This window comes from Mytilus galloprovincialis, chromosome 5 (genome assembly GCF_965363235.1).
Source record: "Mytilus galloprovincialis chromosome 5, xbMytGall1.hap1.1, whole genome shotgun sequence".
Lineage (NCBI taxonomy): Eukaryota > Metazoa > Mollusca > Bivalvia > Mytilida > Mytilidae > Mytilus > Mytilus galloprovincialis.
In genome coordinates, this window is record NC_134842.1 from 59,077,769 (window position 1) to 59,102,755 (window position 24,987).

Below are 24,987 nucleotides of genomic sequence, written 5' to 3' on the forward strand. Positions count from 1 at the left end.
TCATACAGGTTGTCTTTTTAACAATTTTAACTTATTTTGTATCATATCTGAAAAAAGCTAACTTGGCACAGTCACAACTCTATTGTTTCTTTTTTTTTCAGAATGCACTATGCCATTAGAAGTGAGTATGTTAATTTGAGGGTTAAAGATTTCAAAATTTCAGTAGAAATGGTAAACTTGCTTATTTCTGGTTGTCAACATCCTTTTCATTATAAAGGGTCAGTCCTACCAAGGATTTGTATACAAATCCTTGGTCCTACATACATTTAGATACATATTTAAAGACATGTTAGCAATGAAACATTTGCAATAAGTAATGTGGTCCTATTTAGTACTTAGTTTAATCATAATTAAGGCAAATGTTTTTAAATTTGAACTGAATGCATATTGCAACAGATGACAGGCTATTGACATAGTATAAAACTGATCTACATGAGTTATGGTTGGTAAATAATGAGAAATATATGGATTTTAAATCCCAGTATCTTATTATTTAAATTAGGGAAATTCTTCAGAAATATTTTTTATACGACCGCAAATTTTGAAAAAATTTTCGTCGTATATAATATATTGCTATCACGTCGGCGTTGTCGTCGTCGTCGTCGTCCGAATACTTTGTTTTCGCACTCTAACTTTAGTAAAAGTGAATAGAAATCTATGAAATTTTAACACAAGGTTTATGACCATAAAAGGAAGGTTGGTATTGATTTTGGGAGTTTTGGTCCCAACATTTTAGGAATTAGGGGCCAAAAAGGGCCCAAATAAGCATTTTCTTGGTTTTCGCACCATAACTTTAGTTTAAGTTAATAGAAATCTATGAAATTTTGACACAAGGTTTATGACCACAAAAGAAAGATTGGGATTGATTTTGGGAGTTTTGGTTTCAATAGTTTAGGAATAAGGGGCCAATAAAGGGCCCAAATAAGCATTTTTCTTGGTTTTTGCACAATAACTTTAGTTTAAGTAAATAGAAATCTATGAAATTTGAACACAATGTTTATGACCACAAAAGGAAGGTTGGTATTGATTTTGGGAGTTTAGGACCCAACATTTTAGGAATTAGGGGCCAAAAAGGGACCCAAATAAGCATTTTTCTTGGTTTTTGCACCATAACGTTAGTATAAGTAAATACAAATCTATGAAATTTAAACACAAGGCTTATGACCATAAAAGGAAGGTTGGTATTGATTTTGGGAGTTTTGGTCCCAACAGTTTAGGAAAAAGGGGCCCAAAGGGTCCAAAATTAAACTTTGTTTGATTTCATCAAAATTGAATAATTGGGGTTCTTTGATATGCCGAATCTAACTGTATATGTAGATTCTCAACTTTTGGTGCCGTTTTCAAATTGGTCTACATTAAGGTCCAAAGGGTCCAAAATTAAACTTAGTTTGATTTTGACAAAAAATGAATCGGTTGGGTTCTTTGATATGTTGAATCTAAAAATGTACTTAGATTCTTGATTATTGAAGTTTTTATGCCCCACCTACGATAGTAGAGGGGCATTATGTTTTCTGGTCTGTGCGTCCGTTCGTTCGTTCGTTCGTCCGTCCGTCTGTTCGTTCGTTCGTTCGTCTGTTCGTTCGTCCGTCTGTCCCGCTTCAGGTTAAAGTTTTTGGTCAAGGTAGTTTTTGATGAAGTTGAAGTCCAATCAACTTGAAACTTAGTACACATGTTCCTTATGATATGATCTTTCTAATTTTAAAGCCAAATTAAACTTTTGACCCCAATTTCACGGTCCACTGAACATAGAAAATGAAAGTGCATGTTTCAGGTTAAAGTTTTTGGTCAAGGTAGTTTTTGATGAAGTTGAAGTCCAATCAACTTGAAACTTAGTACAAATGTTCCCTATGATATTATCTTTCTAATTTTAATGCCTAATTATATTTTTTATCCAATTTCACGGTCCATTGAACATGGAAAATGATAGTGGGAGTGGGGCATCCGTGTACTTTGGACACATTCTTGTTTGGTCCAGTTTTCAAATTGGTCTACATTAAGGTCCAAAGGGTCCAAAACTAAACTTGATTTCATCAAAAATTGAATCCTTGGGGTTCTTTGATATGCCAAATCTAACTGTGTATGTAGATTCATCATTTTTGGTCCTGTTTTCAAATTTCAAATTCTACATTAAAGTCCAAAGGGTCCAAAATTAAACTAAGTTTGATTTTAACAAAAATTGAATTCTTGGGCCTGTTTGATATGCTGAATCTAAACATGTACTTAGATTTTTGATTATGGGCCCAGTTTTCAAGTTGGTCCAAATCAGGATCTAAACTTATTATATTAAGTATTGTGCAATAGCAAGTCTTTTCAATTGCACAGTATTGTGCAATGGCAAGAAATATCTAATTGCACAATATTGTGAAATAGCAAATTTTTTTTTAATTAGAGTTATCTTTCTTTGTCCAGAATAGTAAGCAAGAAATATCCTATTGCACAATATTGTGCAATAGCAAGAATTTTTTTTAATTGGAGTTATCTTTCTTTGTCCAGAATCAACTTAAATCTTTGTTATATACAATATACAATGTATATACACTTTTTACTACCAACTGATAAATTTAAATAATCTTTACCATTCAGTGATAACAAGCAGTTTTTTTACATCTTAATATTTTATGATGTATTTAAATGAGTAGTTATTGTTGCAAACTCCATTAGAAATTTGAATTGATATCAGTTTTGAAAAAGGGAAACGGGGATGTGAAAAAAAGGGGGGGGGTAAATTTTTCTCATTTCAGATTTCATAAATAAAAAGAAAATTTCTTCAAACATTTTTTTGAGAGGATTAATATTCAACAGCATAGTGAATTGCTCAAAGGCAAAAAAAACCTTTTAAGTTCATTAGACCACATTCATTCTGTGTCAGAAACCTATGCTGTGTCAACTATTTAATTTTAGATTTAAAAAGTTTGAAGAAGAAATCTTTAATTGATTTGTAAAATCTTGGCATTTGTTTTGTGTAAAAAAAACCCATGTAATGTCAAAAATTTGATCACAATCCAAATTCAGAGCTGTATCATGCTTGAATGTTTTGTCCATACTTGCCCCAACTGTTCAGGGTTCGACCTCTGCGGTCGTATAAAGCTGCACCCTGCGGAGCACCTGGTTAAATCCTGGTGTGTATAAGCACATGTACATGTAGTCTATGAACAATAATAAGCTCCAAATACAAATTGACATCTTAGTAATTTACTAATTATACGACTGCAAAATTTTTTTGGGATCGCATAATAGTACATGTATGATGTTGTCGTCTGCATCATCGACGTCGTCGTCTGAAGACACATTGGTTTCCAGACAATAACTTTAGTTAAGATGAATGAATCTATATGAAATTTTTTATGAAGGTTTAATACCACAAAATGAAGGTTGGGATTGATTTTGGGGACATAAATGGTTTCAACCGTGAAGGAATTCGGGCCCAAAACAAGCATTTTTCTAGTTTCAGGATAATAACTTCTGTATAAGTATTTTGATTGCTCTGAAATTGTACTAAAATGTTTAATACCACAAGGAGAAGGTTGGGTTTGATTTTAGGGGTTATTGGGTCAACAGTTTAGGAATTAAGGGCCAAAAACAAGCATTTTTCTAATTCCCAGACATTAACTTGTGTGTAAGTGTATGGATCTCTCTGACATTGTACCACAAGCATGACAAGGTTCCATATTACAAAGGGAAGGCGGCGATTGAGTTTGGGGTTAATTGCCCCAAACATGTAGGAATTGGGGGCCAAACAATATCTACTTTTATACAACCGCAAAAATTGAAAATTTTTGGTCGTATATATATATTGGTATCACGTTGGCGTCGTCGTCTGAAGACATTTGGTTTTCGCACTCTAACTTTAGAATAAGTAAATAGAAATCTATGAAATTTAAACACAAGGTTTATGACCATAAAAGGAAGGTTTGGATTGATTTTGGGTGTTTTGGTCCCAACAGTTTAGGAATTAGGGGCCAAAAAGTGCCCAAATAAGCATTTTTCTTGGTTTTCACTCAATAATTTTAGAATAAGTAAACAGAAATCTATGAAATTTTAACATAACATCTATGACCACAAAAAAAAGGTTGGGATTGATTTTGGGAGTTTTAGTCCCAACGGTTTAGGAATTGGGGGCCAAAAACAGGTCCCAAATAAGCATTTTTCTTGGTTTTTGCACAATAACTTTAGTATAAGTTAATAGAAATCTATGAAATTCTAAAACAAGGTTTAGACCTCAAAAAGAAAGTTTGGATTGATTTTGGGAGTTTTGGTCCCAACGAATTAGGGGCCAAAAGGGGCCAAAATTAAACTTTGTTTGATTTCATCAAAAAATGAATTATTGGGGTTCTTTGATATGCCAAATCTAACCGTGTTTTCAGATCTTAATTTTTTTTGGTCCTGTTTTCAAATTGGTCTACATTAAGGTTCAAAGGGTCCAAAATTAAACTAAGCTTGATTTTAACAAAAATTGAATTCTTGGGGTTCTTTGATATGCTGAATCTGAATAGACGTTACCCCTGACAACATCGCCAGGAAACATATCCGTGAAAATCTGTTAAACAGTGAAACCGGTAGGGTACCATGGAGGATATTATAAAGAACATTGTGAACATTTTGATATAGTAATAGACAAAATGTAAATATTCATATTGAATATAAATATTTGGTGCATTTTCAGCTTTATTTTTTTCTTATTTTGTGCACAGCGTGGACAAAATTTAAAAACTCTTTAATATATATATTATTTATATATTTAGTTATGAACTTGGTCATATGATGATGTATCATGTTAAAGATTTGCCTTAAGGCAGTTTACCTTAATATTGTGGTCACATCAACTTGATATTGAATGAAAATTTTCATTTTATATGATGTAAACCTTTAAAGCTACCCGGTATTTTAAAGTCAAATTAGGGTTTTAATAGTCATGATCAGTGAAAATAAAATTTTTAAAACATGAGTTTGATTTTATTGCCAATTTCACCTTAAAATTGTATCTTTATTGTACCCTGTGAAGGATTGGTTTATTTAGTTATTGTCCTTGTACCTTGATTAGATAACATATTAGCAATGCCTGTGACATTGGAACTCAGTTATTTTATTATTCTTATAATAGTTCATTAGTTGAATCTTGATGAGAAAAAAGGACTGACAAAAAGCTAGCAACTTGCAGAGATGGGTCCGATTACTTTCAATGTAATTGATTAAATTACAATTACTTTGTCATTTGTATGATTAAATTAAATTAATGATTACATCATTTCTGAAAGGATCTGATTAAATTAATGATTACATTGGCAAAGTAATCATGATTACATCTGATTACAATGAATTTAAAAACAAAACATTTTGATGTGAATGAATAAATGTTCAATATAACTATAGCATTTTTGAGAAAGTATTTTATTTGGTTCAATTGTAAAATGATAACTTCAAATTAAACTTCATCTATTTAAATAAACACCAAAAAGCGGATTATGTAAAATGTGAACAGTCAAAAATTAGTTTTATGGTTCAATAAAATCGAAATAAATTATTGCCATTCATTATAAATAAATTTCTATCAAAAATAAGGCTCATAGAACTTTTTATATTATTTATATTAGCAATAACAACGTACACACATGTTGGCATATGAATACACAACGTCAGAGTGGGCGTGTCGCCATTAAAATTGACAACATTGAAAATAAAACTAATAATTTTAACCAATCAGAAGACAGTAAAAACACTAAATTTATTTATTACACTTTAATTGGAATAAAAATATCTTATCTTATCTTATCTTATTCATGACAGTGATGTTCATTTTGTTCAACCGCTAGCTTTATACAGAAAATCGCCGACAAATAATGTGTAAATTCGAGTAAAATCGTATCTGACTGACAAAAACAACATTGAAAACAAAATGGATGCCAATTACAATATTGATTGCGATTCCGGAAGCGGATAAGAGTAATTCCGGATTTGGCGATCAACTAAAAAAATTTCATACAGGTGACAAAATACATCTATGCATGGTAAATAAATATAAACACTAAAATTGAAAACCAAAAGATATATGTTAAAGAAAGAAAAAACAGAAAATATTTTGTACAGAAACTCAAAATTACTTTTTGACAAATTTTAATGTCAAAATCCAATAGAATGTGACAGCTGGGAACAGTATATCTAACAATAAATATGTTCCTGGTGACAGTATAAATTTTCTTTATCAGTGATAAATGTTGATAATGCAGGTGAGATGCTTTTAAAGTCTAAACATTTTCCTGCAATTTCAATGGGTATTTTTTTTTCTCAATTTTGAAGGGTCATTTAAAATAGCTGGAAGTTTCTTACTTTATTTTCACAAATAGTGCAACTAGATTATATGATACCTGAATGTAAGCAAATCATATGATATATAGGTGGAGTCCTTTGGGTCACTCTACCCCCTCCTGTTTGATAACTTTGAAACGGATGAGATCCCCACCCCTCAAACATATACATTAATGTATGGGACTATATAACTAAACAAATGAAATATAGGGGAAGTCCCCGCAGTCACCCCCACCCCTCCTTCTAGAAAACTTAGAAACGGTAAAGATCCCCACCCCTAAACCATATACATTCTTGTATGGGACAATACATAACAAATCATATGAGAGGGGGGATAGGACCTTTATTGGGACTCCGGGATTGGGTGTTTTTAAGCTCGGGTTTTCGGGATTAGGGAATTCTTTTTTCGAATTTTGGGACCTCGGGATTTCGTGTTTTTAAGCCTGGGATTTTGGGATCTGGTGTTTTTAAGCCCGGGATTTCGAGATCAGGATTCCTCCTACCCCCTCTCATATGAAATATAGGCTGAGACTTCGAGTTTGTGGGGCTACTCTACCCCTTCCTGTTTGAGAATTTGAAAACGCTCGAGACCCCCAACCATAAACCATATATATTCATGTATGGAACAATATAACAAATCAAATGAATTAAAAAGGGAGTCCCTAGGGTCACTGTACACCCTCCTGTTTGAGAGCTTGGAATCAGTCTAGATCCTCACCCTTTAACTATATATATATATATACTCATGTATGGGACTATAACAAATCAAATTAAATATGGGGGAGTCCCTGTGGTCACCCCAACTCTCCATTTTGAGAATTTGGAAACAGTTGAGATCCCCACCTCTAAATCAAATGAAATATAGGGAAATTGCTGCGGTCACCCCACCCCTCCTGTTTGTGAACTTGTAAACAGTCGAGATTCCCACCTTTTAATTAAACCATATATATTCATGTATGGGACACAAGAACTAAAGCCTCGGTCACACCTTACCGGATAGCTCGAACGGACGCCTAATGGATAACTTTTTTCAATCCGTTCATGTCCGTTAGACGTCCTTTCTTATCCGTTAGACGTCTGTTCTTATCCGTTAGACGTCCGTCCATATCCGTTGCATGCCCATTAAGCGTATGTTTTATCCGTCGACATCCTTTCTGTACGGTGGAAAATTTTGAGCATGTTCAAAACTTTGAACGGATGTCCAACGGATAAAATGTCCATTGAAAAATCTGTTAGGCGTCCGTTTTGTACGGTACTCGTCCGTTTTGAATCCGTTACATGTCAGTTATACATCCGTTGGAGGTCTGGAAGATAAATTCACCAACGGACTTCTACCGGACGTTTAACGGATAAAATGGATGTTGAACGAATGAGAAACGGACTTCTACCGGACGTGTAACGGATAAAACGGATGATGAACGGATCTGAAATGGATAAATGCCAATTGAAAATTTCGCGTCAGAAATGCCAATTCAATTGTATTTCAGATTTCTTAAGGTTCATGAATTCTTATTATTCATAATCGATCTTAGAGTATAGGCATGTCTTCACAATCAAGCAGTTCTTATTCAGGCCAGACACTGCCCTTTGGCGGAATTTTTGAAGAACAAACCAAAACCGTTACCCAGAAACATTTTGAATATTTATTCGATTTACATGTATTATTATTGTCGCCTTTGATTTTTCCATATATCTTGTTCATCTGTTTTATTCGGTACGCTTCCGTTAGGTGTCCGTTTTATGCGGTACTCGTCCGTTGGATGTACGATCCCCACCTCTAAATCAAACGAAATATAGGGGAAGTCACTGGCCGGGTCACCCTATCCCATCCTGTTTAAAAACTTGATAACGGTTGAGATCCCTACCCCTAAACCATATATATTCATGTATGGGACAATGAAAAAAAATCAAATGAAATATAGGGTAGTCCTTAGGGTCACCCCACCCCTCTTGTTTGTGTTTTGAGAACTTGTAAAAGATTGAGATACCAACCAATAAACCATATTCATTCCTGTTTGTCATTTCTAAAAGATTGAATGACATTCAAGGTCAATCTCATAGGCGTCACATATGCATATCACTTTGCTAGACTTAACCAATTATGATGTGTACTAGACTTTGCCCAATGTCAGGCTGCCATGGGAATGAATAATTATGGGAGCTTTATTTGGGAGGCTATGTAACAGCATTATATTACAAATATTTTTTATTTATTATAAAATTTTATTGATGGAAAAAAATGAGTAGGTTTAAAGAATTTACCTTAATTATATTTGGAATTATATCTGGTCATTTTTAAGAAAACATATCTTTCAAGCCCAAGAATGTTTGACCAACTGTATAATTACCTGCCATTTATTCCAAAACTTAGACACCATGGATTTAGGGTGAAGGTGGGGGTCATTTACATTTACTATGGGCAGGTCAGTTAGACCCCACCTTTGATCCCTGTAGTAGTAAACATTTGTCTGATTTGGGTCTCATAATGGCAACAGTAGTATACCGCTGTTCAAACTCATAAATCCATGGACAAAAAACAAAATCGGGGTAACAAACTAAAACTGAGGGAAACGCATAAATATAAGAGGAGAACAACGACACAACACTACAATGTAACACACACAGAAACGGACCAAGCATCAGACAAAATCCCACGAGAATAACAAATATAACGTCAAAACCAAATACATGAATTTGGGATAGACAAGTAACTTTTGTACTGTAGAAAACAATCTCAGTTTTCTTTCAAGGGAAGCAAGTTCATTCATACTTTAACAAGCTTGTACTATAGTTTACTTGAACTACTAACAGTCAACTAATACCAACGTTAACTATCAATTAAAACAACTGCAATCATTGCGAACTTGTACCACTGCAGACTCATGACCATGAAAAAATATACTTGATATATGTGTTGCTTTTGAAAACCTTGATAAAATATGAATTATTTGCCTTAAAATGGTTAATTTATTAAATGAACATAAATGTACAATATACATGATATATGAATGTTTAATGTTTGTTCTTTTTTAAAAATCTTTAAAAAATTTGAAGCAACATTGCCACAGTTTTCATAATTATGTTTGCCTTGGTTTTTGGTTAACTGCCTACAGCGCTTACAGTGCTTTGATTTAGTTTTTTTTTTTTACTTTCAGTATTGTGAATACTATCCAAATTATGAAAAATGCAAGAAGTGGTTAGAGAAAAATCTTCCAGAAGAATTTGAAAGGCTCATGAGTATAAAAGGTTTGGACAGTGATAGTATAAAATCTGTTTGAAATTTACTTAAGGTTATTTCATGAGTAATTATTATGATTATATATTTGAGGAAAATCAAATGTTTAACCTAAACAAATAAATATTTGCAACAAAAGAGCTATCCATAGTCTTCAAAATTATGGTGAATTGTGTATATAATTAAAGTCTGCGGAAGTGAAAAAAAAAAACAAGCACTTTTGTAGTTTCTGGACAATAACTTGTATGTAAGAGTATGGATCTCTCTGACATTGTACCACAAGGTTCCATTTCACAAAAGGAAGGCTGGGATTGAGTTTGGGTGTTATTGCCCCATATATGCAGGAATAAGGGGGCAAAATAGGGCCAAAAATGAGCATAGGTATGACGTCCATTATCACTGAACTAGTATGCATATTTGATTAGGGGCCAGCTGAAGGACGGCTTTCGGGTGCGGGAGTTTCTTGCTACCTTGAAGACCCATTGGTTTTGGGCTGTTGTCTGCTCTATGGTCAGGTTGTTGTTGCTTTGACACATTCCCCATTTCCATTCTCAATTTTATATATCTAGTTTCCAAATAATAACTTGTGTTTAAGTGTATGAAATTGTACTACAAGAATCCATACTACAAAGGAAAGGCAAGGATCAAGTGTGGGGATAATTACTTCAAGGGGGGATTCAAAAAGTTTTGGTGGGTTCAAATTTTTTTACAGGGTTCAATTTTTTTTTCAAAATTTTTATAAAGTTTCAAGAAGAAATCTTTAATTGCTCAGTATTGCACAATAGATTTGAATGATCTTGATATTTGTTTTGTATCAGAAACCTGTATTATGTCAAAAATTTGATAACAATCCAAATTCAGACAGTATCAAGCTTGAATATTGTATGCAAATTTGGCCCAACTGTTCAGGGTTCAACCTCTGTGGTCGTATCAGGCTGCACTCAGCGAAGCATTTTATTGATATCAGGAATTTGCCTGAAACTATAAACATAATATGCATAACAAAAACTTATATGTTCTGTAATCAATTTTGCCCTTATTGTAGACTAAAAGTGAAGAGAGCAAAAGAGATTTTAAACTAACCATCATATACAAAAAAATGTATGTCCAAATATATGACATGTATGATAGGAACAGAAAAATTGGGAAAACATAACTTGTACTCTTTACTGCCACCTAAAATTGATATTGCATATAGGCACATAGATATTTGAGCTGTTCTACATATAATTGAATGTGTTTTGTGTTTGTTGGAAACTAGCTACAGTGTTTTTAATTAAATTTTTATAAAATTAAGTACAAATCATTATATTCTCAACACATGTCTGTCTAGAACAGTCCTTATTTAGAATAATTCGTTTGGATATGAATACAACTATCTTTAAGTCAAGTTCTTTACATGTATGTTTTCAGATGAAGAGGAAGGTGGGGAGGGTGATGCAGAGAAAAAAAGACAAAAAAGAGGTGGAAAAGGACAAATGAAAGCAAAGAAAAAAACAGAACCACAGGGTGTTCGAATAGGCACAGCAAAGAGAGGAAAGAAGAAAATGGTTACAATTGTTATGGGTTTAGCTACTTATGGTAAGTTCTTCCTCAAGTAGCTTTTGTATTTAGTGTATAACATCATTTTGAACTAGTGTTCAGTATGCCTACTTTTCCACTTTGTACCCTTTGAAAATAAAGGTTTGGAATGAAAAATTGACAACATTTTATGCTCTTTCTTCAAGTAAATACTTGGAAAAAATAAGATAAATGATATCAAAAATTATAGATAGTTGGAAAGCTTTCAAATGAAAACCACTGATTGCTGTTGTAAAACAATAAAGATGTACCGGTATTCTATTTTGTGGTGTTGGTGATATTTGTTTCCTGAGCACTAGGTCATGCATATTCAATATCCTAAAACCGAAGACAGGGAAACAAATGAGTGTGTCTTCAAATAGGTTCAGCTTCTTTAAAGAAGTGTTTACCAAACAATAGTCAATATCTTGAGGGAAAAAACCTAATAAGTGTTTATCAGGGTTTAATTCTTTATTTTTGATGTATTGTTGCATGCACTTTAAAAGTGATGATTGAAAAGGCTAACTTTTATTTAAAATTCTGGATGCCTCTCAAAAGTGTATTGTTTGACATGAACTCCAAGCCAATCATAGCTTACCTACGGCTAGGATTAAATGTTGGTTTAACCCTTTCATGCCGAATGTATCCTTTTGGCACACCCGCGCGCATGCCGAATGTATCCTTTTGGCACCCCCGTGTAGATGCCGAATGTATCCTTAAGGATACATAGATTTCTATTTTTAGACAGTCACAGTGCAAACAGTAAAAATAACGTTTAAACATGTTTCTTGGCCCTGTTGCTCCATGGATGTTATGATAAACACCAAATGCATTCGATATTTTAGTATCGGGCGTAAAAACACTGTTAAAATATGTTTTTTCAAAGATTGTTGAGAAAAAAAAACTTCGTGAAAAACAAAATGGCGGAATCATAAACAATCGTTGTCAGGAGTTTCATTTCGATTTGAAACATTGAGAAAACTTAACCTGTGGTCATGAAAGTCGTTTAACTTGAACAAAAGTAGTGATTGTACGTATATTTTGGAGTTGTGAGAAGGATATTTGTAAAACAACCTGAAATCGAGACTTTGATTGTCGCCATCAGGTGCACGACTGTAAATAATTATTTCTCGTTGCCGTTTGACATTCAACCTTTCATTACCGATTGAGTCAGAGTCTTTTATCATCGTTTTAGACACTCTCAGGAGTCTGTAGTGCTACGGGTTTTATTTCTTTTCATTGAAAGGCTGTACTGCAGTATGTAGGTCGACAAAACGAAAGTCCACTTTCATTTAAAATAGGACCGGATATTGACACAATTGACAGCTGAGTCTATAAATAGTGCGGTACATAAAAACATGTGTTGTTACATCTCATAGATTTATTATTTTACATAAAAGTGGTTTCGAAAGATGAGACAATATTCTGCAATCTTATTCGTATTTTAATCGAGTGTAAATTATTTTTGATGATGTATCTCGTCTTGTGACAGAGGTTTTTAAAAGTCTTGTTCAGCATACAAAAATTTTAAAAGTTGTTTTGAAAAACAAATAATGTTGACAGAGAGTAAAAAAATCCTGAAAGATGCCAAGATGATTATTTTTATGTAACAAATTGTTTTCTTTCTCATTTAAAAGAAAAAACATTGTCAAGAAGGGAAGTGGAAAAAATTATATTTGTTTTAGAAGGAAAGGGAAAATTATTTTTTTCAGAATTGGAAAGGGGAAAAAAAAAATTTTTTTTGCAGAAGGGAAGTGATTTTTTTTCCCAAAGTGAAATAACATAAGGTGTTGTCCGTTGTTTCTGATTAATCTTGAGATGGCATCATTTATTATTGTAAAATAATACTGTTCCTGTATGTTTCTGAAAACAATATAGGGGTTAAATTTTTTGTTTTGGAAATTATGAGGAAGAACTCCCCCCTCATGTTGCACACTAACACAAAAGATGAATGACCAGTGCGGCAGTGCCTAAAGTTTATTACAATTTGTATGCCAATTTAAGCAACCATTTTTAACACTAGGAAACATCTTTTTTGTGTTCAAAAAGGGACTTCAAATGGTATATAAATTGCTTCTTCTCTCAGATGCCAAGTGCATGTAGTAGTAAGAAGTAAGAGAAAAAACTGATCAAATTGGAAATGGGATAATGGGACCACATGAGGGTCTTGTAGCTGTCACCTTGTAAGTCAGCTTCTTAAATTAACACTGTTTATGGGACTAGTACACATAAGCAGGTATCTTCATACCACATTAATATATAGGCTTATATGTAAGTAACACTTGCTGCTTGTAAAAGATTAATTAATAGACTGGTAACAATGGTTATAGTATAACAACCTCACTCACGTAATTTTTATTCACTTTTTGACAAACCATTCCATTAAATAACCCAACAATATAAACAGAAAATAAAAAAAAAATAGTTTCCATTGTCCTCACTCAATTTTAAAATCAAAATTTATGATATGAATCCTCCTATTCAATGAGTATGCAGTATTATAAACTAAAACAAATTTCATAGCTTCCAAATGTTATTAAAAACTATATCATGCAGCTCCCTGGTGTAGCTTTCCATCAATGAATTATAAAACTGCATTTTGCAGTAAAACAAGGACATGATGTATTTTAATCCCTTTTTATATGCCCGGGACGGGACGTATTATGGTATACCGTTGTCCGTCCGTCCGTCCGTCGTCCACACTTCGGACAACAACTCAAAAACGCTTTCACCAATTTCCATGAAACTTAAGTGAATTGTTTATATCTATTGACGTAAGCTCCCTTTCGTTTTTTTTTAATTTCAGATTTTAAGTTTTGGATTTATGGGGCTTTATTCATAAAAATGGGGGGATTTTCAACACTTCGGACAATAACTCAAAAAGGCTTTGACCAATGTCCATGAAACTTTGGTATTAAATTGTTTATATCTATTGACGTAAGCTCCCTTTCGTTTTTTTTTTAATTTCAGATTTTAAGTTTTGGATTTATGGGGCTTTATTCATAAAAAAGGGGGATTTTCAACACTTCGGACAATAACTCATAAAAGGCTTCCACCAATGTCCCTGAAACTTTGGTGAATTGTTTATATCTATTGATGTAAGCTCCCTTTCAATTTTTATAAATTTCAGATTTTAAGTTTTGGATTTATGGGGCTTTATTCATAAAAAAAAGGGGGATTTTTAACACTTCAGACAATAACTCAAAAAGGCTTTCCCCAAAGTCCATGAAACTTTGGTGAATTGTTTATATCTATTGATGTAAGCTCCCTTTTAATTTTTATAAATTTCAGATTTTAAGTTTTGGATTGATGGGGCTTTATTCATAAAAAAAGGGGGATTTTTAACACTTCGGACAATAACTCAAAAAGGCTTTCACCAATGTCCATGAAACTTTGGTGAATTGTTTATATCTATTGATGTAAGCTCCCTTTCAATTTTTATAAATTTCAGATTTCACATTTTCTTGATATGAATTTTTATGCTTAAAAAAGGGGGAATTTTCCAATAAAAGACAAGTTAAAAGAGCAACGGGCGTATTATGCGCTAAAGCGCAGTCCTTTATTGGCAATAGTTTTCAACGACTTGCATCTGTGTGTACATATCATGAGTTTAAATAAAACAGTACCCAGTAGTTGTCTGCATATATTATCTTCTTTACCTCTACTACATGGGATTAATAAATTTAACTATGATGAAAATAAATTTATAAATTTTAATTGCCAGCTTTTGGTATTTATTTGTGCTGCTTTAACAAACATCATTTGATGTATTTGTCAATTTTATGTTATCTTATACATCCTAAATTTTGACTACATAGTTCAAATTTAATTTCAACAATTTTCAAAAAAAAAAAAAAAAATTCACTAGGCTCTTTATCTTGAGATACAGCTGAATATTTGCTTATTTGTAGTACACTTATTAATGCTTAAATATTTTTTTATATTATACAACCCCCATGACCCAAATCAAATTTATTGGAAATTTCATGGATTTAGAACTTTTAAAAAGAAATCACTTTTTGGGTTCATTTACTTTTATTTATTAGAAAGCATGTGGAAGAATTAAGGCATTACTGGGGTTAAGTCATAAAGTAATGAAGTTCCATCGATTAGTATTGCAGTTAACAATTATTTTTAATTAGTTCAGTAATCGCACATCAACGCTGGGGGTATTATACAACTCGTCTCGAAGAGTTATTGTCCGTTATCGAGCCCGAGTTATCTTTCTTCTTTCGAAACCGTAAACAAATGGCGGTCAAAATCTACGTGAACGACAGTCTCGATTTACAAGTATTATTGCAAAGAAAACGAAAACGGAAACGGGTTTTGAAAGAAAATAATTCAGTAGCTCATAGAAATAGAATTTTGAAACACACGTGTGCTTAAGAAATGTGGCCGAATGGAAGTGAAAGTGATATACAGTAGGCAATGACAAAAATTATCTTCCGACTCAATCAATCTACGTTTTCGACACTCGTTTTTAAGGTAAACTGCTTCTCACTCTATGAAAAGGTTACGGACGCTCAACCTATGATATTTATCTACATTTTATCAAAATTTGACCGCACAACTCGCTACGGTTCCCGAGTTTTCAATGACCAAGACTACGAGGTCGTTTTTGCTGAAGCACATGTGAAATTAAGGGGGTACAGAACACCTAAGAAAAAATAACTCTTACTCATAGTCTAATTCATTGCTACGTTTTAAAATTATGTGCAAAATGTAAGCTTTTAAAAGATCATGATTAGAATGTTTACATTATTGCTAAGACCAGCTGTACACCCTTTGTTATTCTTTTAATCTTTTAATTCATTTAAAATTACTCATTTTCAATAAATGAATCTTCAATGAGACATAATATGGAAATTTCGAAGTGAAATAAATTTAACAAAAGAAAACCAGGACGTTAGAAAAGGAGGGAAACAGAAAGAGAAAGTACCATAACTGTTTTTGTTTTTTACTTGGCAATGCCTAGGTCTTAAATAAAATGAAATAAAGTACAAAAAGTCAAAAGTCTAAGGATGCTACCATTTGATTTGAGGGGGGGGGGGGCTAGGATTTAAAATTTTGTCCTGCATTTTTTTTTATAGTTGTAATCATCATTATTGTCCTGCATTTTTTATTTTTCATTCTTTTACGGACCTGCAATTTTCATTAGTTTACTGAAATTATTTTCATAAATTGTCATCCTGCTTGTTATGCCAAATTACTGATCCTGCCTTTGTTTGTTCAAAAGCCTGTCTTGCCTTTTTTCAAATTTCATCCAAGCCCCCACCCCTCCTCCAATGAGGGTGGATAGGACCTTTATCGGGACTCCGGGATCAAGTGTTTTTAAGGTCAGGATTTAGGGATTGACCCTTTCGATATCCGGAAATTCTTTTTTTCGAATTTCGGGATGTCAGGATTTCTGGACCTCGGGATTTCGTTTTTTTTTAAGCCGGGATTTCGGGATCAGGACCCCTCCTACCTCAAATGGTAGCTCCCTCCGACAATAAAATTTTAACAAAATAAATAAGAATCCCTGGACAATTACACAATGCTTATGTTTGTAGATCTTCTTATCAAATTGATTAAATCAAAACTGAATTGACTCCACAATACTTTTTTTTTTAAACAAAACATGAGGTTTGATTTTTAAGGAAATACACTATGGCCTTAGTAATACATGTAGTAATGTAAAAAAGATTACGAATAATTTATAATTTTATAATTGCTGTCATATTTTTTAAAGTGCAATTGAATATTTATTGCATGATTTATATTCATGTAAAAAGTTAGAAGATACCCAGAGGGATAATCAACCACCAAAATGCAATTTTGAAATAAATATAAAAAAGAAAGTGTGGTGGTATTGCAAGTGACAAGTGAAAATGTTTCTTCTCAAGTCTCAATTCAAGATTATTACTGAATAGAGTAATCATTCTCTATAATAATAAGGGGCCCCAAAAATAATGTGAAACTTGTAACTGCCGTGCTTTTAACTAAAAACCAGTTGTATCTAATTTTCATAACCTCTGCAGAAATACTAAAAACATTCTATGTTTAACGAACTTAATTTAACAGTATAAGGATGTCAGCTCTATTTCATCTCTTATGAGTCGTGGTTCTTTGCACCAATGGTTTTGTCGTTAAGTTTTGAATTGTATATTTTTGAATCTGGCCAAAAGACCAATAAATTGAAAATCTTGATCATGTAAAGCATCTGCCAACTTTAAAGCGTTTCCCTATGAACATGATAAATCATGTGTATTTTTGGCGTGTCATGCTTTTAATTTCAACAGCTCGTATCTCAAATGAAAAATCAGTTACATCCTTTTTTTACCCCTGCAACTGAAAGTCAAGTCGGGGGGTTATTGTTTTACCCCTGTCCGTCTGTCCTTCCGTCCGTCCCATTATTGGTATATAGTTAATTGCCATAACTCCTCCTACTGTTTGATTTCTAGGAAGTTTTCACTTTGCTGTCTGTTGAGTAGTTAAGTACGTACGCTGCGCTTCAATAGAAACGATTCCCTTTTCAAACTATTTTATGTGACTACATGTCCATTATTTATTCCGTGTGCATTGAATGGGTTGACATGTCATAAATCTTTCTATATTGTTGTATGGTCGATTAAAGCTTGTGTAATATGGTTTTTTTTAAATAAAATATGAATTCATACTGACTACATAAAAGTCATGGCCCGTACAAGTGTTTCTTACCAAAAACCACATTTATCGTCCTTGAGGTCAAAGTTCAAGGTCACATGAAGGTCAAAATTTTAAGAAGGCACACCACCTCATGATGATACATCCACATGCCAAAGATGTAAGGCCTAGGTCAAAAGGCAAAGAAGTTATGGCCTACATGGTTGTGTTTTTCACGAGAAAAAACCCATAAAGTTAACCTTGAGGTCACATTTGAAGGTCACACAAAGGTCATCATGATGCAAGACACTTAACCCTGTGATGATACATCAACATGCCAAATAGCTAAGGCCTAGTTCTAAAGACGAACAAAAATATGGCCATTATGTAATTTTTGAATAGATTTTGCTCTTATTTAATGAACCAATTTGAGGGTGGGGCGTAATTTAAACTTAAATACCAAAAAATCTAACGGTTAAATTTTAAAATAATTTTGCAAGAACAACCGACTAGTATAGCACTCCAAATGCTTAGTTTTATGAAAAAATTAAACAACACATTTTTAAAAAAAAAAAAAAAAATCTTCTTCAAATACTAGAAGCACAGCATTCACTTTTCGGGGCTGATTCTGATACCCCCTATTAAAGTTCTGGCAAAATTTTTAATCCGGAATAAAAAACTTACAAGGAAGGGGTATCAGTGAACTAATATTCACCTCAGCTATCATTATTAGCTATGCTATTGTCAATTAAGGATTAAATTTTAAAATTTTTAACAAATTCAACCCTATACCCATATTTCAGAAACTTCCAATTTTGGCCGATACTAGTGTGTAAAAGATGCCATATTTGAGTTGCCAAATCTTTTAAACCTATGGTTCAAATCTTTCAAAATTTTTACAAGATGTTGAGGTTGGCCTAGTTTATCAATGAAAAAAAATTAAGAAAAATTAAACGACAGGATTTTTTTGGGGTATAGTGTTGGGTACCCCCTTAATCCCGGTCAGGCAAACGGCTCGTGCAAATAAATTTCGGCCAGGGAATCCCGCGAAAAAAATAAATTCAGTAGTGAAAGTGTTAAGCTGCATAAGACGGTTGATAAGTATTTTATAAATAATTATTTGCATGGAGCTTTTGTTTCTTTTCAGATATAGATTTGAAAGATGCAAGTAAAGCATTTTCTAAAAAGTTTTCATGTGGGTCATCAATACAAGGAGAAGATGAAATAGAAATACAAGGAGATGTTAAAGATGATCTGTTTGACTTCCTTCCTGAGAAATGGCCCCAGGTAAACAAGGAGTTTGTTGTAATATTTTGATATTTTCAAAAATTATGTTTTGAAGACCCCTACAAAGATATTGAGAAGTTCAAGATGATTGTAAGGTTACAAACAGGACAGCAATGATGTTATATACTAGGTTATCATTGACTCCTTATGAGAAATCATTATTATTATAATTATAATCTGACAATTTTAAACTGGTCTTTGCAGGAAATGAGTACAAGATAAAAATTCTTTATGAAAAATAGAAAATTGATGATTTGTTAAACTAGCTAATTATAAGTACAGTGTAATAAATCAATTAATCTCCTTCTGAGAATTATAATTAATGACTTATTTCAACATTAAAGTGGTTGTCACTTCCTGAAAAAATCCTGCAGAGGACCCCTTTTGTCAAATCTGTGACTACAGTTGCAGAAAGCACAAGCTTTATATTTTAGAAGTTGGAACACCTGGATGCTTTATACTTTGTATATAGATGCCTTATCATGCTTATGTTATGAAGTTTCTGTCTGTCATATGTCCATTGTGCTTGACCTCATTTTCATGGTTACTTGGCTACTTGGAAAAAAAGTTAAGATATTTTGTAATGTTGATTTCTCTCTTATTGGGAGTAAAAGGATATAGGCTATATTAAGTATGTGTGTACCATGCAAGGTCCTCATGTCTGTCAGAAGTTTTTCATCTGACCTCATCCTCATTTCAAGGATCAGTGAACAAGGTTAAGTTTTTTTCATTGTCTAGTCCATTTCTCAGATACTATAAGCAATAGGTTTACTATAATTGTAAATTCATGTATGGAATGATTGGATGGTGTACATGTCCAACTGGCAGGTGTCATCTGACCGTGACCTCAGTGGTTCAATGAAGTTTTTATACGACCTTATAGTATATTGGTATCACATCGTCGTTGTGTTGTAGGCGTCGTCCATTGATAGATGGTTTCCGGATAACTTTAGTGTAATTAGATAGAAATCAATAAAATTTCAACACAAGGTTTATTACTATTAAAGGAAGGTTGGGATTGATTTTGGGGGTTATGGTTCTAACAGTTTAATTATGGGCCAAAAAGAGGGAAAACCAGGTTTCTTGGTTAATTTAATTCAATTCAAATTCAAATTCAAATATTTATTGTCATATAAACTCTGAACAATAAGTTTGTGACAAACAATTTAAAACATACACAAAAAACATTTAACAAACAAAACCATAAAAACAAAAAAAAAGCAAAACAATCTATCTATATGATATATAAATATATTTTATAAATAAATCAAGAGTCCCCTGTCCTCAGTTCTAATGCCTGTTTAAAATAGGACCCTAAGCTTTCTACTTCTTTTGAGGTTGATGGGCAAAGAAGATATTTAATTTTTATACGACCGCAAAAATTGAAAATTTTTGGTCGTATATTGGTATCACGTTGGCCTCGTCATCGTTGTCGTCGTCCGAAGACATTTGGTTTTTGCACTCTAACTTTAGTATAAGTAAATAGAAATCTATGAAATTTAAACACAAGGTTTATGACCATAAAAGGAAGGTTGGGATTGAATTTGGGTGTTTTGGTCCCAACAGTTTAGGAATTATGGGCCAAAAAGTGCCCAAATAAGCATTTTTCTTGGTTTTCGCACAATGACTTTAGTATAAGTAAACAGAAATCTATGAAATTTTAACATAAGGTCTATGACCACAAAAGGAAGGTTGGGATTGATTTTGGGAGTTTTAGTCCCAATAGTTTAGGAATTAGGGGCCAAAAACAGGTCCCAAATAAGCATTTTTCTTGGTTTTTGCACAGTAACTTTAGTATAAGTGAATAGAAATCTATGAAATTTTAACACAAAGTTTATGACCACGAAAGGAAGATTTGGATTGATTTCGGGAGTTTTGGTCCCAACGAATTAGGGGCCAAAATTAAACTTTGTTTGATTTCATCAAAGAATGAATTATTGGGGTTTTTGATATGCCAAATCTAACCGTGTATTTAGATTCTTAATTTTTGGTCCTGTTTTCAAATTGGTCTACATTAAAGGTCCAAAGGGTCCAAAATTAAACTAAGCATGATTTTAACAAAAATTTAATTCTTGGGGTTCTTTGATATGCTGAATCTAAACATATACTTAGATTTTTGATTATGGGCCCAGTTTTCAAGTTGGTCCAAATCAGGGTCCAACATTATTATATTAAGTATTGTGCAATAGCAAAAAATTTTCAATTGCACATTATTGCCCAAAAGCAAGAAATCTTCAATTGCACAATACTGTGCAATAGCAAGAGATTTTCAATTGCACAATATTGCGCAATAGCAAGAAATTTTCATTTGCACAGTTTTGCGCAATAGCAAGAAATATTCAATTGCACAGTATTGTCCTGTTTTCAAATTGGTCTACATTAAGGTCCAAAGGGTCAAAAATTAAACTTTGTTTGATTTCAACAAAAATTGAATATATGGGGTTCTTCAATATGCTGAATATAACCATGTATTTAGATTTTTAATATTTGGGCCCGGTTATCAAATTAGTCCACATTGAGGTCTAAAGGGTCTAAAACTGAACATTATTTGATTTCATCAAAAATTGAATTCTTGGGGTTCTATGATATGCTGAATCTAACCATGTATTTAGATTTTGGATATTGGACCATAATTGGTAAATGTCCAATTTAAAACTTTTAAGTTTTTAAGTTTAAGTTCTTAGACCACATTCATTCTGTGTCAACCTATGTTGTGTCAACTATTTAAATACAATCCAAATTCAGAGCTGTATCAAGCTTAAATGTTGTGTCCATACTTGCCCCAACTGTTTAGGTCTACCTCTGTGGTCGTATAAAGCTGCGCCCTGAGGAGCATCTGGTTTCATTTTCTTGCCAGGACATAAAATCTGGCATATGTTTAATTACATTCCTATAAAGTTATCTCTTAGTTTATCATTTTTTTTACAGTATAAAATAAAATGGGCTTCATCCTCCATTGTATTACAGGATGTGCATAGTCTTTTAACTCTAGGTATTTTTAAATGTCTTCCTTTTTCTATCATTAATAGACAATAAAGACAATTTTAAAGCAGTGTAAGGGAGGTAATCCAAATGTAATCCAAACATAATATGTTGGATTTCCTCCCTCACACTGCTTTAAAATTATGTATAAAGAATTATTGTATTTTCTTGAGGTGATTAGCTGTCAATTTACTTTAAGAAATTACTATTAAAATTATGCTGATGTATTAATTATCTATTATCAAACTTTTAAATTACAAGGTGTAATTAAATGGGTAATTATGGTTGCATCTCTAATGGAAATTTAAATTGAAATTATGACCATAACTTGAGGGAAAGAAATTTTGTAGGAAAAAAGGGTTGGAGAGGTGAACAAAAAATTTGGAGGAGGGGGGAAAGGAAAAAAAATGGGGAGGGTATAATTATTTTTTTTAGGTTGGGGTCAATATGCAACAGCATAGTGAATTGCATGATCAAATAAATAAAAGGGGGTTCTAAAGCAAACAATTGAATTGAGTATAAATTCAAATCATATTACCAATTCTAAAATTTTTGACTACAGTTATTCTGTGTCAGAAACCTATTATGTGTCAAAAATTTAATTACAATCCAAATTCAAACCGGTATCAAGCGTGAAAATTGTGTCCATTTTTGCCCCAACGGTTCAGGGTTTGACCTCTGCTGTCGTATCCAGCTGCACTTGGCGAAGCAATTTATTGTATTTTGGTCTTTTATTGTAATACTTTATGCAATAGGTCAACTGTTTTTGGTGAATGGAAATATTTTAAGATGTTTATGTTAGTCTTGCATGTTTTATTTGACCTAGGCCTCATTTTCACAGTCCATTGCTCAGTGTTAAGATTTTATGTTTTGGTGTGTTTTTCTTAAAATATAAGCAATGGTCATCTATATTTGGTGTGTGGAATGATTGTAAGGTGTATTTGTCTGTCTGACCTTAACTTCATTTTCATGGTTCATTGGTAAATGTTAAGTTTTAATGGTAATGTTGTTTCTTAGATACTATAATAAATTTATTGAAGCAATATGTCGTCAACTATATTTAATGACGAAATTGCTTTATTATCTGTCTTATGTATAAAAATACACAAATATAACATATAATATATTCATGAATGACAGGTTTGAAACTCTTTATTTGCCTATTTTAAAAAATCAGAGTATTAATGATTAGTGTGTTTGAGAAGTGAACCTTATACTGCACGAAAATGGGTCTCCCTTCTTTGCCTAACCATAACTTTACTTTATTAAAAAAAAAGAGAGTATTAATGATTTTTGTGTTTGAGAAGTGAACCTTATAATGCATGAAAATGGGTCTCCCTTCTTTGCCTAACCATAACTTTATGTTACTACCATCTGCTTACCACCAGTGAAGATCAGATATAAGCTTTATTTTAAGTGTATAATTTAACTAATATTTCTTTCAATTACATAAGGATGCATATATTAGTATTTTATTTGATGCATTCATTGCATGTACCTATTTTTGTGGAGCCTGAGACTTTTGTTGCAGAAAGCTTAATAGGGATAGTGATCGGCGGCATTAGCTAACTTCTTAAAAGCTTTATATTTTAGAAGATGAAAGACCTGGATGTTTCATACTTTGTATATGGATGTCTCATGTTAAGAATTTTCCGTCAGTCACATATCCAATGTCCTTGACCTCATTTTCATGGTTTAGTGACTTCTGGAAAAAAGAGTCAAAATTTTTTGTAATGTTAAATTCTCTCTTATAAGTAATAGGATAACTATATTTGGTATGTGCGTACCTTGCAAGGTCCTCCTGCCTGTCAGACAGTTTTCACTTGACCTCATTTCATGGATCAGTGAACCAAGTTTTGGTGGTCACGTCCATATCTCACATACTATAAGCAATAGGTCTATTATATTTGGTGTATGGAAGGACTGTAAGGTGTACATGTCCAACTGGCAGGTGTCATCTGAACTTAACCTCATTTTCATGGTTCAGTGGTTAAAGTTAATTTTTCTGTGTTTAGTCTGTTTTTCTTATACTGTATGCAATAGTTCTACTATATTTGGTGTATGGAATGATTGTAAGGTGTACATGTCTAGCTGGCAGGTGTCATCTGACCTTGATCTCATTTTCATGGTTCAGTGGTCAAAGTTTTAGTCTTTTTTTCTAATACTATAGGCAATAGGTCAACTATATTTGGTGAATGGAAATATTTTATGATCTATGTCAGTGGCGCCGGTTTTATTTGACCTTGACCTCATTTTCATGGTTAATTGCTAAGTGTTAAGTTTTTATACGACTGCAAAAATTTTAATTTTTCGTCGTATATTGCTATCACGTTGGCGTCGTCGTCGTCGTCCGAATACTTTTAGTTTTCGCACTCTAACTTTAGTAAAAGTGAATAGAAATCTATGAAATTTTAACACAAGGTTTATGACCACAAAAGGAAGGTTGGGATTGGTTTTGGGAGTTTTGGTCCAAACATTTTAGGAATTAGGGGCCAAAAAGGGCCCAAATAAGCATTTTCTTGGTTTTCGCACTATAACCAGGGATCTCCATGGCCTGTTTAACGATGGCGCCCGCCATTGTTCAAATGTCTTGCGCCATCGTCAAATGACTCGCCCCATCGTTAAATTGTCTTGCGCCATCGTTAAATTGTCTTCCGCCATCGTTCAAAACTTATTCATTTTATGTAGCCCGACGCCATTTTTTTTATCAATTATAATCAAATGCATGTAATTGCATAACCCTTAGGCTTTTTATGTTATAATCCAACACAGTTCTAACGCCTGAGGGATATCCGGATTAAGATCGCTAATCACTTGTACCTGAGCTTGTACAGGTAGATCAACAAACCAGACAGGAGAATACTATCAGAGGATAGACGATCCATTTGTCGAATTAATCAACTAAGTTTCAGCAAATGATTATGATAATTTAGATTAAATAAATAAATTAATAATCCAGTTGCAAAGAAAACAGTTTAACAAGTGAGGCTTGTTTA

At 32.9% G+C, this 24,987-nt stretch overlaps 1 protein-coding gene across 1 annotated transcript in view; it reads left to right on the plus strand.

The window, feature by feature from the left end:
* LOC143076147 (density-regulated protein homolog) overlaps positions 1-24,987 on the plus strand; it is a 45,719-nt gene that overhangs the window by 7,498 nt on the left and 13,234 nt on the right. Inside the window, exons 3-6 of the mRNA XM_076251820.1 lie at positions 102-121; positions 9,459-9,549; positions 10,952-11,119; positions 18,870-19,009. Of these exons, the coding sequence (XP_076107935.1) occupies positions 102-121; positions 9,459-9,549; positions 10,952-11,119; positions 18,870-19,009 (419 nt within the window). The remainder of the gene's footprint in view (positions 1-101; positions 122-9,458; positions 9,550-10,951; positions 11,120-18,869; positions 19,010-24,987) is intronic.